Source organism: Echeneis naucrates, chromosome 6, assembly GCF_900963305.1.
Source record: "Echeneis naucrates chromosome 6, fEcheNa1.1, whole genome shotgun sequence".
NCBI lineage: Eukaryota > Metazoa > Chordata > Actinopteri > Carangiformes > Echeneidae > Echeneis > Echeneis naucrates.
In genome coordinates, this window is record NC_042516.1 from 21364990 (window position 1) to 21384175 (window position 19186).

Below are 19186 nucleotides of genomic sequence, written 5' to 3' on the forward strand. Positions count from 1 at the left end.
ACTGAGCTTACTCACATTTAGCTAATAAACTGAGAACTTAACCTGCCTTAAAAAAAAAAAAAAAACACCAATATATGGATGTTAACTTAACGTTACCAATCAGTGCTTCGCTGAAGAGGGTCGGTTATTAGTACTGCAAACATGCAGCATAGTGCAACGGTCTGCGGGGTGAAATGTGCTTAAACTTGATGGAAATTGTGTAAATGAGACCCAAACACGTACGTGGTGGGGCACGTCGGCTGCGTGTTTCTTCTCATGCTGCATGCACACTGACAGCCTCCCCCTGAATGTCCGTCCGTCCGTCCGTCCGTCCGTCGGGTGCACCGGGGGCTCGGAGCGTCCTCTCGGTGAATAGCTGCTTCTGCTAAACGTGACTGTTGTTGTAGCGTAATGTCATGTTGCCTAATTATGCTAATCACCGTGGTTTGCCCCCCCCCTCTCTCTCCTCCTCCTCCTCCTCCTCCTCCTCCTTCACAGAGCACAATGCGAGGAGCAAACCCCTCTGTCTGTAGGAGCCTGACAGATATGTGCACGGAGAGATGATATGGCAAATGTTGCACCGAAGCAATAGGCCAGCCAGGAAACTGGAGTAAAACTGAAACATAAGGCTTTGCTACTGAGCAGCTTGCCAGCTTGTGTTTGTGCGTGTGCGTGTGTGTGTGTGTGTGTGTGTGTGTGTGTGTGTGTGTGTGTGCGCGTGCATGTGTGTGTGAAGTGCCTATGGCGGAGTTTGGGAAGGACGGCAGCCCTCCTCCATTGAATCTTGGGGATCCGGATGTGCCCAGCGGCGAGGCGGCTGGCAAGACGCATTGCGAAGGGTCGGTGTTGAATGGAGACTGTGGGATATCAGAAAATATGGTCGGTTCGGGATCCGTCGTCGCACCTGGCAGCCAAACCGGGGTGGAAACGGCCAACACCTCTGTCGGAGTGGATGGCAAAAGCGAAATACCACGCAGGAGCAGCATTATCAAGGTAAGCCTTGAAGTTAAGAGTGCCTCCCTCCGTTATGTCATTCATTCCTGTGAGCTAGCCTGCACACACACATTGAACATGTTGGAAGTTACAATGGGAACCCCCTCCCTCGTTTTATTAGTCTCTTCTGAGAGCATCATTTTCCAGCTTTTCAATAACCTCGCCTAGTGTGATTCACGTTTCCAATAAAATAGGCGGTATTCTAATAGAGGCCAATGAATGGCTCTCCAGGAGCACAACCTGTATGTTATCAGAATATTATGCATTGGCTTAGTATTAAGTAACAATAACCTGGATATAATGTCCCTGCATGTAGAGGCAGAATTGGGTTGCATTGCTCCCAGAAGGGAAAAATTAAAGTGTCACTAGAGCTGAAACATACAGCAAGAATGTGGTAAAATGTAATGCCATAAAATAACATGTACAACTCTTACATAAGAAGCATGTGGTTGAAAGCACAGCATGCTCATTTTACTAGTTTGGATGTTAAAACTAGTATGTTCTGTAATATCAGGTATAAAAAAATGTAAAATAAGGTTGCACATGGATGAAAGTGGGCAGAGGTAGATGGGATCGGTCTTTGTGGAGAGCAGCAAACACAACAAATGGCATAAATGAAGTGTTGCACTTGAGTGGGAATAAGACATTGTCTGTACACAGTTGAGCCACTTCAGTAGAGCAGCAGCAAATACGGGAGAATAATTGCTGTTATTTGTAATTAAATTGCACATAAAGCCACCGAATGCTTTTCTATGTTAATGTCATATATGTATAGATGAATGAACTAATTCAACATTGTTTAGGTGTTGTGCACTGCCAAGTGACCATGAAGGCAGTAGTAGAGCGTAACAGAATTACATATCCTATATTGCTTTGTGGGAAGCAATATTGTTCTGGTAATCATAGAAAATTTATGCCCTATTCCAGGTGCTGATCCTTGGATACTGTACATTTTTCAAATGGGTACAAAAACTAACACATCTATCTGATTAATATCTCAACATCAAAAACTATAGTCTCAGAGTTATTGTAATTGTGACTTTCAGCCTACTGCTGCACACTCCAGGGTGGGTGCTGGCAGTATTAGCAATTGAAGATCATGACACCACAACAATTCACTGTATGTTGAAAGCCTCTCTGACATTTTCTCTAGCTAATGTCAGCAACTTTTTCATTTAAGTCTTGGCTCTGCTGCTGTAGATGTCATAAAAATGCCAGTCATAAGACTGTAAAGATACTAGTTCTTAGTTTTTGAAGGCGGTTACTTTGCTATAGTGAACAAAGGAATCATTATTCTTGAATGTCATTATTGTTAATATTAACTGTACTCTACGCTTACAACCCATTTATCATATCACAGATACAAAGTAATTCCTGAATAAATGTCTTAAATGTATAAATTTGTGTATATTACTTGTTTACCTTTTGGCTTTTAGAAGTCAGTAAATCAGTCAGCCAGTGATTTAATACCTTGAGCCAGCTAAATTTAAAATGCATAAGCAAGTGTAAGAATTTTGTAGAGAAGCACTTTGCAAATGGCAGTGTCTCATGTGTTTGAGTGAATTTGGTGGTTTAATTATTTAATAATTTCCTGAACATCAGTAGATTTACTTTACACATCTTTAGGTGCCATTTTGTATTGAACTTAAAAATGTATTGTTACAGAAGTGCCAGAAGAAGGATTTTTTATGTTAATCTGGTAACTTCACCCCTTTCAACTTAGTGAACTGCTCAAGAGGTTCATGGTGGTCCAGTGCCAGGGTATCCATGCATACAAAAAAAAAAAAAAAAATTCTAAAATACTCAGTGACCTCAGTTCAGTAATTACCATATCAGACAGTATTATAAAAGTCTTCATGACAGAACATAGAAAATGCACATTATTTTTTTGTGGGGCTTGCTTAGCAACACAACACACAGATGGATAATATCCAGTGAGTCACAGCAGAGATGACGACGTTAGATAAGTTGGGACTAAAATGAATGTTATTGTAAATTAACATTGAAAGAACATGGGCTTTTAATAAGATGTGGGGTGATTCAGGAAATGGCCTTCTATACCTACACTTTAAAAAGTATCCTCTGACATTTTGTATGAGGATATTGTTAATGCTACTCCTACATCAACAAATGAAAAGTAAGTCATTTCTATTCTAAACTGAGTGACTCCAAAGTGATTTGAACAGCACCGATACTTTTTAAAAGGCAATTGTAAACAGTATTATAAGTGGATTTGGCCAGTGAAAGTCAAAATATGTCATCATTCATTTCAAACTTGTGTGGAAGAATTTCCTACCTGAAAACTATCAAGCAGATTAAATATTCAGCAAGTTGTACTTTTGTCTGCATGCCACTATAGGCAGTTTCTATTGCTTCTGATAGCTATGCGTGAATATTGCTTGGAGACTTTGGTCGTTAGGGGTTGGACCCATCTTTACAAGGCAGCCCGTTTCACACAGTCAGTCAGTGCACTCACTTCTAGTTAAACAGCTCAAGTGATCGGGAGGATGTGGTCAGGACTACACCAACCACATTCTCATAGTAACAGCTGTAGCACGGGGTGCTTAACAACAGCCTGACTTGTGTAAAAGTATTGACGAACATGCTTTCATTGGTTTAAGTGTTAATGTGATGTAAGATGGCATAAGGCAATGCCATTTTTATAATGTCGTCTTGAGAGTTTTCATCCAAAATTGCATGTCTCCTGTCTGAAAAACACAGAACCCTCCAGTTGCCGGTTGGAAAATATAACACCTTTGCAAAGCCTTTAATTCAGTGGTTGGTGAATGCCAAACTTAAATTGATGCTCCACCCAAAATCTACACTTACTCTCACACTCATTTTTGCAATGATGGCACATTTTCAAGCACCAGCATATCCACAGAAGCTTCTGTAAACTTTCTACAGAGTATATTTCCAATTGTTTTTGTAAAAATGGCACGAAACACACTGCCCCCATGTTGGTCCCAAATGAATGCTCTATTAATGAAAATGTAACAGCCTTTTTTGGACATGCTGAGCTTAAGAATGACACTACAATGGAAAATTGAATTCTGCTGCAGGAATGGTTAGATAATTTGTTGTGGATGTTGCTATTCCTTGTAAATTATTTTTTCAACTTGCATGATTTCAAGTTACCTACAACATGTAACCACATCCTTTCAAAGAAATATGAAACTATCATAGCCACCTACATGGCCATTTGATAGTCTGAGAGACTTTGGGTGGAGTAGCACTTTGAGGTAACTTCTTTTTTCCCCCTAAATTGTAATTATTTAAACAATGTTTATGGAATATTTTAAAGAGTGAAGCAAGGCTAGTGTTAGTGTTGTGTATAATTTTTTCAACTGCTGAACACCGCTATTCCACAATTGTTCTTATGATAAAACACCAAATTTAAAGACTACATACTAGAGGTATGCACACTTTCAGTGGGTTGTAGTTGGTACCTTACATTAGTGAAAGTGAAATTTAAGATAAAGCTTCGTTTATTGTCAGATTACAAAGCACCTATGTGATACAAAAGCATTTACACATAGCTCAGATTTATAGCTTTGGTGTTTGCTAGTCCATTTTAAACCATATCTTCACCAGTGAATTACAACCATGCTGTGTGTGGGCGGCCGGTGGCAGGAGAAATAATGACCCCTGGCTACAGTTTTCTTCCCACCTCTCTTTGCGCCTCAGATTGTCTTAAATAAGGAGGATCATTCCATTTCTTTGTAAATAACACTTATTTCACAGTTCTGGCATGAGAAGAAATCAATCTCAGCTTGTGATTTAACCCTGTTAAAAGGGAAAACAATATGGCCTTAATTATGGTGGACCTGCAGGGTGTTAAGTCCAAAAAAGATTGAATTAAAGATATTTATCTTTTGGATATACCTCCCTAATCATGTTTAGATGTGAACTTCTGTACTAGCAAAGAGGAGGGAAGACGTGTAGAAGACTCAATATGCTGCATCTTATACGTTATTAAACATTGGAGGTGTTTGTTATTGTTGTCATGACCCTTTAAACCTGTCATCATAACCCATTTTATGCCTTCCACAAATTTTGACTTAGAATAAGTCTAAGCCAAGTTGAACCGCTGTGAATTGCTGGTGAAGTTTGTAAAGTCTTGATTTTATAAACTGCAATCTCATCCAACAAAATACACCATTCTCAAAATCATCAGTTGCAACTGTGACTATATTTACTTGTAATTATCATCACAGAACGCTAGAAGCTCATTGACATTCTGCTGTGCAGTCATTTCAGAGGCATAGTGAGGTGTGACTGCAGTCGGAAAGCTGGGCTCCCATTAGTTTCAGGAAATAAGCTAAGCTTTGTCCAAAAAATTCTAGCTTTGTCATTAAATGCTTTAGATGGCATTAAGTTGGGACAGTTGCCTGTGAATTCTCCCACGGTGATTTCATAAAAATTGCCAATTCAGTTTGTTAAACAACAGGTGGCAAATTTGCAACACAGGCCAGCCAATGATGGGATTTAATTCTGTTTGTCAGCGACAGTCACTTGCCATGATGCTGTGGCCAAACCAAAAAGTTTGTTTCCATGTCAGATGACAAAGTTTCCTCAGGGCAGCTTTGTAGTCTTCATGTAGGAATTTTTCCGTTTGAGATGAATATAATACATCTATTTATCTATCTATGCAGTGAAAGGCACTCTTGGGTAATGGATTCCTTTACAGTGACCAAGCATTTAATAGGACGGGCATGATAAATATTATAAGACCACGTTTTCCTCTCAGAGCTTCCATGATTATAATTGATATAGTACAATATGTTAGAAATGTTCCTTTTGCATTCTGGCGTTGTTGACATGCATCACATCTTTTCTAAAGGGTTAGATGAACAGATGTACATCCGTGCCCCCACTTTCCTGTTCTGACACCTCCCAAAGGCAACATGGTGCGTAACTCTGCTGGTATTAAATATTAAAAGATGTATGTGGTCAACAGAAATACCCAAATAGGTTTTGACAATCAAGCCATGAGTGATTGGTATTGAAGGGCTCAAAATGTGCCAGTAGAAATTCCTCACACCATTACTCCTCCACCACCACCACCACCACCACCAGCCTGGGCTGTTGACGCGAGGCAGGTTGAGTCTATGGATTCATGCTGTGGATGCCAGATCCTGACAGTACCATCTGCTGCCTCAGCAAAATTCCAGATTCATCAGACTAGGCCCAGGACTCTGTCCCTAGTGTAGTTGAGCCTGTGACCACTGCAGTCAGTGTAAGTGGTCCAATCTGAGAAGCCTTTCTGGTCATAGTTGTAGTGGTGGTTATCTGAGTTACCATGGCTTGTCTTGTCAGCTTGGCCATTCTGCCCAAACTCGCTTTCAACAATGTGTTTTCCTGCCTGCAGAGCTCCTGCCCACTACCTGTTGTGTTTTTGGCTGTTCCAGGAGATCAGAAGTTAAAAAAAAAAAAAAAAACTCTTAATAAGTTGCTCCTCTGATACCAACAATCATTCTGTTTAAATTGCCATTTTGAAGTTGCTGACGCGTCTGCATGGCTTTAGGCGTTGCACTACTGCTACATGTTTGGCTAATTGTGTAGTTGCATGAGTAAGCAGGTGTACAAGTGTTTAGCGAGCACATATTGTGTTTTTAGGAGGCGCTTTGATTGAGCCAGTGTTAGCAAGTGTTGGGTATAAAATAATAAATTGTCACTTTAAGTAAAAGGATACTTTCAGTATAATTACTGTTTGCTAGGTTGTTGCTGTTGTGCATTGCAAGGTCAGTGTTAAAATGGTTGCATTCCACAGTCGGTTTGAACAAGCCAAATTATTATAGCTACTGTATATGCTACAGTACACCTGTCCATGTGAGTCCTTTCACTGGAATGTGTGAATGTACAGTACAGGAATTATCCTATTATTGTAGCACCAAAAGACAACTGAGGCAGGAAAAAAGAACTTTGTGAAAATCATTTGTCTGGAAATTATACAGTTGATGCGGCCTTGGTTAATAAAGCTAACTTTCTAAAAGTCACACTCTGAATATACTCAATAAATTCCCCTCAAGTAGAAAAGAAGATGTGGAAAGATTTTAACTGTAGTGTCTTTTCTTGAAGTGGGTGGCATAACGATTTCCGATACACGTCTGGTAATGCAAATGTTGCTGATACTGCCTAGCACTGTCAAATTTATTATTCATTGGCATTTTCAAAACCACCGCCTCAGTGATGTGACTGACTTTCCCACTGTCATTCAGCCTGAAACCGGCAAGAACATTGTGAATTAAACCAACCTCAAGATGTATGTTTACTTCAGAGAGGGACTGAATGTAACTTTGAGCAATGTAGCTTGCACGCTTGAGTGCAATTCAGTTTCCTAAACCAGTGCCACCAGCAGTTGATGGGACAATTTATTTAAGCTCCTTTGACAGCCATCCTTGATTCAGGGTCCTGCTGCTGTCTCACATCCACCGTGTGTTCAAGGCGACTTACAGCAGTACTCAGTCACTTAGTTGAATCATCTCCTATTCATTCATCAGCTCAGGTGTCACTGATTTACACAAGTGCTGCTTGCCTCACCCAGTTATTTCAAGGGTAGCTCAAATGACTTGGCAGTGATTATAGTTCTGCCACACTAATGGTAGAAGTGGTTCCTACGCCCTTCTAATGAGATGCATTAATATTTTAGTTTAAGAGCACACATTTAAACATTTATCATTGAGGGAAATCATAAATAATTATGCCTCTACTCTCACACATTAAGATCCTGGAATCAAGGCTGGGACTCGGATGTCAATAAAAGGCATTTAATAAGCCTCTTGAGTGGAAACACAAGGCTGACTGTCACTCCCAGAATGTATGCTTAGGGCTTTACCGGGGTTTAGCTGTTCTGGAGTGCTGACGTATAATTAACATAATCCAGACTATAAGGATGTTGATATTGTCCATGTCAGTGGTAATTGCTATAGGCAAGAACTGCAATATTTGTCAACTGTCGGTATTTTAAAGCAAAAATGTTAATAAAACCTCAGGTCCAACATCTCAAATGAGTCAGATTTCAATTTTTCTTGTCTTGACATTATTATGACTTGTTTATCCTTTGGCATTAGACTCTTGAGCAAACAAATCTCAAAGCAGTGACACTGGGTGACACCTTAGGTTCTAGGAGTAGGACCCCAGGTTTATTTATCAAACCATTATCCCCTTGGAAAGGATTATTGGGAAAGATACTGTTTAGTTGCTGCCCTAGTGCAGACAAGCTATTCACTTACTGGTTAAATTTACCAGTTCCAATATTTTGCACACTGAATATTCACTAAGACCATTTATCGATTAAATGGCTGATCATGAGAAAACTTGTTTGTTTGTATTGTTTCCACAAACACTATTTACTTTCACAGTTTGATTCCACAAACTGTTTGCTGTTGACTGAAGTAATTGGAAAGCTCTGTTTGAGGAAATTGCAATCTGAAGTTCTGCCAAAGTCTACTTCTGTTTGCAAGGAACACGTTGACATGTTCCAGTTATTCTAGGAACACATTCTTTCCACTGAAATGGACTTATGGCTCTATTATCAATGATTAACAAGTTCAACAACATTTCCAAATGAAATAATCAGTCCTAATTTAGCTTTGACTGTAATATTATCAGTGTTCGGGTCCCTGTGGAATCTGTCTGTGTCTAGTAGAAGGTAAACTGACCAGATATTTGTTATTACCTGTTGCTTAACACTGTCTTGCATTGTTGTTGAACCTTAAAAGGTTTCTGAGATGAGTCTCTTAAGCTGTCACCTTTGGCAGAGGAAATCTTAGTGGAAAGTTGGCAGCTCATATACTGTTAATTTTACTTGGTGCACACAGAGTGTTTAAAACCCATCAGTGCGCTCAAATCATCTCATGAATGCCTCATCAGATACTGAGCTGTGCTGATTCCGTTCTATAGCTCTCTATCTCTTTTGTCTGATTAGAATCTGAAGAAGTTTTCTTTAAAGTCTGATCTGACCCTGTTCATCAAACTCAATTTGAGATTTTTTTTTTTTTTGGAGAGAGATTTAATGTGCTTACACCATTATCAGTCTAAAAGGACTTAATTTTAAATTGTTAGCTAGTAAACTTGTTTCATCTCACTTCTGTGTAAGGTGCTCTTTTACCTAGAGATAAGTGAAAAAATGTAACACTAAGTGTTTGTAGGCAAATTATCTTTGTTTCAGTTCTAATCTGGAAGTCTCATTCTCATAAGGATGATAGATTTGACTAAGGTGGTAGCTAACAGCTGTTTGATACCTTGATTTTGTGTTTTGAAGGTTTGAGGTTCACAAACCTGCCAGTGGTGGTCATTGAAACAGTTTCATCCTGAGTACACTCCACGAACAATTCAGTCACAGAATGAGGCCTATCTCTAGTGGTTCAACCATAGAGGGGGGAACTGCAAATGCTTGACTTCCATACTTAACACTCAAAAGGTTAGGGTTGGCCAACTCTTTATTATTTCGGTCTGTTTCCCACTCAGTGTGACAGCGCATATGTGCTGACAGAGGTAAAGGTATATTTTTAAAAAAGTGCTTGTTGCAGATTTATGAGGAACCGAATAAAAGATAAATTGGATTATTGAGTCATTGTCTATCTGAGTGAAGGACAGGTACAGGCCTGTTTTTGTAGAAACAGGGACTTTAAAAATAAATAATCACTTTGGCCATCTTTAATCCCGCACTGGCTTTGCCTTCACTGTGTAGATCAGTGGTCTCAGGGGAGGTTACATATGGGTGTTTACATTGTAGGCAGGGAGTTATCATATGATTGGGAAATGTGCTCATTGTGAAATGAGAAATGCTGCAAGTTGGTGGTGACTGGAAATGGCATTTCACTTGGCTTGCTGGCTGACATTTTTCTCAAGGTCCTGTTAAATATTTCATTCATTCACCGGAGCCATAAAAATGTCTAAATCTTCTCCGCTATCTGGCTTTTATCCAATAGTTGTGAAGAAAGCTGAGGAGACTGTCGAACTGCACACACATGGGTCAAGTGCAGGTTAAGCTGTCACTGTCTTTCTCTAAAACTGAGTCACAACAGAGACTGGTAAACGACTTATAACCAAAAGAGTTTGCTGGGGATTTTTCTTTCTTTTTCTTTCTTTTTTTTTTTTTTTCTGTTGCCTTTTGCTTTTTTAGCGTTATTTTTCAATTTCACACAGAGAATAGAAGAGCCCTGCAAAGCAGCACAGTACGTGTTGATCTATAGATGCTTTCCTAGTGAAACTGAGAGGCAATTGTAGTGATAAATAAGGTGACAGCAGCTGAAATTACCGGTGTTTACCACACTGCGCAGCACTTATGATCATACAAGTCAGCAAACTGGGCTGGTAGGACAGTGGAAATGTCATGTGCTTTTTTGAAAAGCAACACCCATATTCACAGATGTGCTTGCACCTGCCTGTATGGAGATGTGTTGGAGCGAAAAGAGAAAGCGTATCTGTGAGGGCAAGAAGGCTGTTACATGTGAAACTTCAGCTTCCTTTTATGCCTGTTTCAGTTACATAGTGTGGGCGTTACATTCAAACATTTTAAACATTTGTTGATGTTTTCCATATGCAAAATGCGTAACCTGGCACCTGCATAGTTGAAGCACACCTTTCAATTTTTTCTTTTCTTTTCTTTGTTTTTTTTAAATAGCCAATATCTGCAGGCAAGAGATCACTAAATGGTGTTACAAGGTTTATATTTCATCACTGAGCTTTTCAGTAACTACCATGGATTAATGAGCTAGCTTTTTTTGGAAAAGTCATATAAAATGAATTAATGACAAGATCATAAAAGGTATTAGGAATGTTGGAGGCATAGAGCATTGTCAGAAGGGGCCATATGAAACTGCATGAAGGCACTTAGTAATTTTACCGAATTAGTAAATGAATTTATCCTAAGTGTGGTTAATGGCACAATCAATATTTGAGAACACAAGGAGGTTTCTCCTGAAGGCTAAAGCCAAAAACCTAAGAGCTGATCATGAAACCCTTAGAACGTCTCCATAGTTTCGAGAAAAGTGGTGGTGAACAATTAACTCAGAACACCTTGGGCTGTTTTTCTTTGCTGGTTATTGTATATTTTCATTTTACAGAACTGAATAAGTGCTGTAGAAAGTACATTCAAGTATACATTTTCAGGGAACATTTTCCAATGTTTATCAAGTCTTTTAGTTTTGGGATAACACAATTCTCTCTCATTAAAAAGATGGGACTTCTCTGTAGAATATGGACAACACATTTCTTTCTTTTTCAATTTATGGAGGGGAATTTGTACCGTGTTCTTGTAATTTGCACATAAATATCCACCAAAGACTGCTTTTTTTTAACTGGTTTTAAGAAGTCGGACAATACAATGACTGAAGAAGAGTGTGCTTCTTTTGGTTTCTTAAAACAGTATAAAATCCTAAATTAAATTAGGAAAGCCTGTGGTTAGTTCTAGTTATTGAGTTCTAGTCACAACCGCAGTTTTCCAGAAATAGATATGTTACTCTTATTCATGTTTGTTCAGGAAATGGCAGAGCTTTAAAAATGTGCTATGGCTGAAACCTTCTTTATATTTCATTTGACCGATAACTGTTATCATATAGTACAGAAGAGCAGCAGCTGGTTCTTCACAAGTTTCAAACTCCTGTGGGAGTTGACAGCAGTGCATCTGGAGAACAATGGTTAATCAAACAACAGCCTCTTTACTAGCAGTGTTTATCTAGAGTTACAATATTAAACGTTAAACAAAGTTTGCATTAGTCAGCAAAGCCATGAGAAAGAACAGTGAATTTATCTAGAAAATGATCTAGCCCAACAAATTTAGGGTAGTTCAATTGCCCTTTCTCTTCTCAGTCTCCATTGGTCAGGCTGTGCAGGTGCTGGGGATGTGTTGGTGTTTTGTCCTTGGCCTTGATTGCTCCAATGTATTATTATTATTTTTTTTTTTTTCATATCTTCTTTGGCTGTATGAATTGATCGTGTACAAATGGTTGTTGTTTATGTGTGCCATTTCCTCTTCCTTATTGTCACCAGCGAGGTTTCCTTATGTCTCATTTTGTTCTAGTTTTTGTTGTTCCTCCCAAATGTTCTCTGTCAGCGCATTACTCTCATGTTCCTTTCACACATTAGATCTGTTTTCATCTCAGCCTCCTCTGCCTGTTGAACTTATCAGGTGGTGTTAACACAATCTTCTGATTTAATGAGCCAGCTTGGAAATAAATTTTCAGTCGCAGTTTAATGCAAGAGATCACCATTTTAATTGTTAGGCAACAGAATTGTTATCCTGAGCAAATGTGTTAGCTCGCAGATATGTGTGTGAGTCAAAATTGTGCATCCAAATTATTGATCGTGCATCTCTAATTTTCAATTTAACTTGTAGAGGACACAAGATTTAACCACCAAACAGTCAAAGTGTCCAAGTTTTTCTGGAATGTCTCTCTTGTGCACACTTAAAATGTACACAATGTAATTTTTGTTTTCTTGTAGTCTGTGTACAGACCTGGATGAAGTGGACATGTGACTTTTTCTTCTGTTACTGACACTTGAATTCAGACTAGTGGTGGTGAGAACCAAGTACAAGTATACAACAGTACTCTTAAATCCTCATTGTCCAGAGCTTATTGTATAACAGGAGACCAGAGATTGGCATGGCACTAAAAACTGCAGCCTGTTGTGACCTAGGGTATACAATCGTTTTTTATAATTAACAGTGAATTATGGTACGATATCGACAAACATTATTGTCTTTTTTTATGTATTTAATGGATTGGCCTCATCAATAATGTCAATATCTGACCCTCTGAATAGGGTCATTATCTGGGCCAATTTGATTTGACTAGGATTGGAAATGTTGTGTAAAAAAAAAAAAAGAAGTAAACTCTGAGCTTGGTTATTGTTTAACCATCATTATGTTAGACCACATGATGTTATGATTGAGAAATACTTTTTACTGACCAAGTGAATGTGAGCAGTGTGCCAATATGAGTCACAAGGCTTTATAATGTTGAATGATAATTTAATAAAGATCATTAATAATACATTAGAAACAACAGACATGAATTTTAGGCTAATGAAAAGGCCACATTGTACTCTTCTGGGGACAGTATCAAATTTGTATTCACGTGAAATTCCTCAGCCTGACAAGACTCACATTATTGTGATCTGAAACCAATCCTGGTGTGGCGCTGAAAGTTGCTTCATCCTGTGATGTGGTTCAGTTGATTGACATTGCCTGTTGCTGGGGATATAGGTAGAACAGAGGGGCCGCGAGAAATAGGTCCCCTGTGAGGTCCTCAGTTGTGCAGGCAGTTCATAACTGCTCACTGAGCCAGAAAAAATGCAGGATTCAGCCCATTAGGGGATTCAGATTCCTATGGGATTCATCACTTAGTCACACTCTCTGTATCCTGCTTTTTCTTCATCTTTCACTGTGTTTGTATCTGTCTCTGACTCATTCTCCATCTCTTTTCCTTGTTCAGCACACACCCTCTCTAACACACTAAACATATATTGAAACAATATGTAAAGGCACAGAAGTAATTTCCTTTATCTGGGTGAGTCCAAAGGGATTAGCCTTGTCATTATCTCTGTTTTATGAAACATCATAAAAACATCCAATATCCTTTTTTATATTATATTGATTTTTACCACCCTGTTTTTTGTTGTCTGAAGACAACAAAAAAGAAAAATGAACTCATTAAATGGATAGTGAGCAACAGCTGTACAAAAGAGTCCCCACAATGAAACTCACTAAAACCCAGAAAAAAATAATACAGTTTCAAAGAAGTGATGAATAATAATATGGCCTCCACTGAACTGGATTAGATTGTTGATCAGTACTAGTGACCAAGAAAGCACTCGCTGTAATTGCTGTGAGCTTTTCAGCTCACACTGACAAACATACTGTCCTGGGGTCTTAAAGGAATCCCCCCAGGTGAACTGTTGACCAGTGAAGATCCATACATTCTTCAGTCCCATTTTATTCCACATTGTAAATGTGTAGGTAGCCTACACTTACACATTTCTGGAACTCTCATCTTATTCCTGGCCCAGTTTGCGTTTATTATTAGAGAGATAAATAGTTAAACTGTCCAATTCGATCATAAATAGACAACCTATCTCCTTTTAAAGAACTGTACTTACTGCAACAGAAAAAACCCATCGCCACCTGACTTTCACCATAAGCAGAAAATGGATTGTTGCATAAGAAATAGTCCCATCAGGAAATAATAACATATGCTAAAACTGACGTGTGTGTGTGTTCGGTATTGTTTTCTAGTTTTGGAAAAGGAAGCAGAGGGATATCCTGAGCTGAATGTCTGGCGTTTGCAGCACTTGCAATAGAGCAGGAAGCAGACACATACCATCAATGAGCTAAACCTAACCCTTATAGTCTAGTCCACATTCTTGTCCAGATCATAAGGATTATCTGCAGTCATGCATTTAGGTTTTAAACCGACTCCCCCCCTTTTTATATAATGAACCAATTTCAAAGTGCAGGCCTTGTATACAGTCTATTTGACATTGTTGGTCCAGGGTAAAATTCCTCTTAACATGTCATAGACAATTATTTTGACACACTTCAGCACACAGAAGGAATTTCTCATGATAATTTGATCTCATAAATCATTTCATAATATTATTTGGCTTGGTTTAACAGTACACATCAGCTGTCTGAAGCCCCAATTGGATCTGTTTGATAGGCTGTTTATTATTGTACTTGATTATATTTCAGTTGTTTTTCATTTTAGGTACGACTTTGAGTCTCTGTGCCAACCGTCCTCTGCACATAGCCATTAAGTCTTACCACCTAGGTCATCTACTGTGATGTTGTGTAAAAAAAAAAAAAAAAAAAAGAAAAACTGCTCTGAAACTGAAAGCTACAAACTCATCTGTTTCAAATGCAGGAGTCAAAAATCATCTCTCTCTGCTGAAAACATTCACATTCAGATTTAAAAAGCTGAAAAGCAAGCGATATTAATGTCAGGGAGGAGTGTGGAGGCTCCTGAATGCATTTATAGACATGTAGATGAACACAGAGGGAAACCATACATGCAGTCAGTGCATGCCTCCTTGGCAAGGTGATGTTTTCAGTATGTGAGACACACACGTCTGAGTTTGATTACATAAGATGTTGTGGAGGGTTTGAGCATTTCATCAAACCCCAAAGGAAAATAAAGAGTTTCTATTGGATCACGGCATAAGAATCTCCTAACTTGGCAACATCATATTGTTGACAAGTCATGCATTCTCTCTGCATAAAGGGGCCCCGTTCAGCTGCTATATGATGACAGACAATGGTTTGGGTTTGGCTGGTGTGAAATCTGTGAAATGCGTTTCAATCCAAATTTTAAAGTGCCATCCTTGTGCTGAAGGGACCTGCTCCAGCGGAGAGAACAAGGTTCATTGAAAATGTCAGAAATGTGGCTGCTGTAGTGGACTGGATTTGTGTGGGCGATGCTTCCTGAGGGAGGTTCCCTGTTCTATCTCCATAATGCACAGTGACAGGTACCTTGAGAGACCTAACAAAGTTGCTTATGTTGATCTGCTCAGCAAATCTCAAACAGGAGCAAAGGGAGAGCAGGAAGGAAGGACTGAACATGCAAACAGCATGTCAGAGCAGGCAGCATGCATTGTTCTGTTGTGTAAGCATTTACTGAAATTTGGTCTGTCTATCTTGACAACTTCAAGGCACAATATTTAAATCAGAATCCCAATGTTGAAAGATATTTGTCTTGTGTTGTCAGTGAAACTGGGTTTTTGCTACAGGCAAAATCATAATGTTGAATTAGAAAGATTTTATGGCTGTAGTGACAAAACTGGGGGTTAGCTGATGGAATAATTTAGGGAATGATTAAAACACGTGTCCTTTATCAGTCTGCTGAAAAAGCAATCTTTTTCTGGCCTTTGTGCAAGTGTGACTCGAATTAAATGCAAGAGTCTGATAAATCACTTATTTATCATTGGGTGGCTTTGAAAATATTTTTTTATTTACAGCTATTTTCTTCTGTGTCTATGCAGGATGGCTCCAGGCAGCGTAAAGAAAGAAAGAAGACTGTATCATTCAGCAGCATGCCCACTGAGAAGAAAATTAGCAGTGCGAGCGACTGCATCAGTGCCATGGTGGATGGCTCTGAGCTGAAGAAAGTGCGATCCAATTCACGCGTTTACCACCGCTACTTTCTCCTTGATGCTGACATGCAGTCTTTGAGGTGGGAGCCATCAAAGAAGGAGTCGGAAAAGGCCAAAATTGATGTAAAATCCATCAAAGAGGTCCGGACAGGGAAAAACACAGACACTTTTAGAACTAATGGAACCTATGACCAGATATCAGAGGACTGCGCTTTCTCAGTCATCTTTGGGGAGAACTATGAGTCCCTGGACTTGGTGGCAAATACTGCAGATGTAGCCAATATATGGGTAACAGGACTGAGGTACTTGATCTCTTATGGGAAACATACGTTAAATATGATAGAGAGCAGTCAGAATAACATGCGCTCATCCTGGCTTGGTGAACTTTTTGACGAGGCAGACAGTAACAACAGCAAACAAATAACGATATGTGCTGCAGTGCAGCTAGTGAAGAACCTGAACCCAGGACTTAAAAATGTGAAAATAGAGCTGAAGTTCAAGGAGCTTCTCAAAGCTAAAGACAAGGCAGGTTCTGATGTGACAAAAGATGAGTTCATTGAAGTCTTTCATGATCTTTGCACCAGACCCGAAATTTATTTTCTATTTGTTCAGTTTTCCAGCAACAAAGAATTTCTGGATACCAAGGATTTGATGATATTTCTGGAGGCTGAGCAGGGCATGGCACAAGTAAGTGAAGACACCAGCTTGGAGGTCATTCAGAAGTATGAACCGTCTAAAGAGGGACAGCTGAAGGGCTGGCTTTCTCTTGATGGCTTCACCAACTATGTTATGTCCCCAGAATGCCACATATTTGACCCTGAACAAAAAATGGTGTGCCAAGACATGAACCAGCCCTTGTCCCACTATTTCATCAATGCATCCCACAATACATACCTGATAGAAGATCAGTTCAGAGGTCCCTCAGATGTGACGGGGTATATCCGAGCACTGAAGATGGGCTGCCGCAGCGTAGAGCTAGATGTGTGGGACGGGCCTGATAATGAGCCTGTTATCTACACTGGCCATACGATGACATCGCAGATTGTTTTCCGTAGCGTCATTGACGTCATCAACAAATATGCCTTTGTTGCATCAGAGTTCCCGCTGATACTGTGTTTAGAGAATCACTGCTCCTTAAAGCAGCAGCGAGTCATGTTCCAGCACCTGAAGAAAATCCTTGGAGACAGGATCCACCTTGATCCTCCTAAACCCGAGGACTGCTACCTCCCCTCTCCCTCTGAACTGAAGGGAAAGATCCTTCTGAAGGGTAAAAAACTGAGCACAAGCTGCACTGCTTCAGAAGGTGAGGTCACGGATGAGGACGAGGGGGCAGAGATGTCTCAGAGAATGAGCATTGAGTCTGCAGAACAGCAGACTATTGCGACCAAGAAATTTCAGCTGTCAAAGGACCTCTCTGATCTGGTGACCCTGTGCAAGTCTGTGGAGTTCAGAGACTTTCCAACGTCTTTCCAGAGCCAGAAGCACTGGGAGCTCTGCTCTTTCAATGAAGTCTTTGCCAGCCGCTGTGCCAGTGACTTCCCAGGTGACTTTGTCAACTATAACAAAAAGTTCCTGGCACGGGTTTACCCCAGCCCCATGAGGATTGATTCTAGCAACATGAATCCACAAGACTTCTGGAAGTGTGGTTGCCAGATTGTGGCAATGAACTACCAAACTCCAGGCCTGATGATGGATCTAAACATTGGTTGGTTCCGTCAGAATGGGAACTGTGGCTATGTTCTTCGTCCAGCGATCATGAGGGAGCAGGTTTCATATTTTAGTGCCAACACGAAAGATTCAGTGCCTGGTGTTTCCCCACAGCTCTTACACATCAAGATCATTAGTGGACAAAACTTCCCCAAACCCAAAGGCTCAGGCGCCAAAGGAGACGTTGTAGACCCTTATGTGTACGTAGAAATACACGGAATTCCCGCTGACTGTGCTGAACAAAGGACTAAAACAGTCAACCAGAATGGGGACAACCCTCTGTTTGATGAGAGCTTTGAGTTTCAGATAAATCTCCCGGAGCTTGCAATGGTGCGCTTTGTGGTGCTAGATGACGACTACATTGGGGATGAATTTATTGGCCAGTACACGATCCCCTTTGAGTGTCTCCAGCCAGGCTTCCGCCATATACCGTTACAGTCTCTGACAGGGGAGGTTCTGCCGCACACCTTGCTGTTTGTTCACGTAGCCATAACCAATCGAAGAGGAGGCGGTAAGCCGCACAAGAGGGGACTGTCTGTACGAAAGGGCAAGAGGAGTAGAGAGTATGCCAACATGAGAGTGCTATTGATCAAGGCTGTGGATGACGTCTTTAAAACAGCCATACTACCGCTGAGGGAGGCCACAGACTTAAGGGAAAACATGCAGGTAAGAAATTCAAGTTCATTTCATTTAAGATTAATTTAGTTTGCTTGGCTCCTCGCCATTGAACCAACAATATCATCACTGGTATATGTGGTAATTATAGAACTTTTTCTGCCGTCTTCCAGCATGAGAAGGTTTGTCTCCGAACCAGTAGACTGAAGAAAATACCGCCCCCAGCAAAGCGTCTAATATATATGATCATAACCAGCTTCCCTGCAAAGACTCTTGAGCATCTTAAATAGGGTCTTTATCTGGAGTGCTCTGTGCACACGTGATGGCATTACAAGAAGTCCGCACCAGATTTAACCACTTTTTTATTGAAACTTGCACAGACAAAGCACTGTTCACTGCCTTCTGCCATGTTTTGACTACAAAACATTCACTAAACAAGGTTTGTGAGCACCACTATAGTAGTGAAATTTAGTGCTAATGGCATTTTTACTATGATTCACTCCAAGTAACTGTTTAAACTCTATCATTTCTCTATGACCTGGGCCTTTTTTGTGTCTGAAATCTATTAGGCTGGTCCACTGTTGTGACAACTGTTGTCACATTTATCCCATATTTGGTGTCTACTGTCCATATTTTGAGTCTTTTCAATGAAACATGAAATGTTATATGAAATCCTGCACTGGAGTGTCAAGACACACTATGGTTGGTCTCATGTTGTTTCTCTTCCAGCATTGTGTTAGGAATTATTTTGGTAGCCCTGTTTATGTAGCAGTCATTGTGTGATAACAAGCCACTG

The 19186-nt window shown here is 39.9% G+C and overlaps 1 protein-coding gene across 1 annotated transcript in view; it reads left to right on the forward strand.

Moving 5' to 3' along the window:
* The first annotated feature begins 481 nt into the window (after positions 1–481).
* plcl2 (phospholipase C like 2) overlaps positions 482–19186 on the forward strand; it is a 37653-nt gene continuing 18948 nt past the window's right edge. Inside the window, exons 1-2 of the mRNA XM_029503873.1 lie at positions 482–972; positions 15958–18441. Coding sequence (XP_029359733.1) covers positions 721–972; positions 15958–18441 — 2736 coding nt within the window. The 5' untranslated portion in view covers positions 482–720. The remainder of the gene's footprint in view (positions 973–15957; positions 18442–19186) is intronic.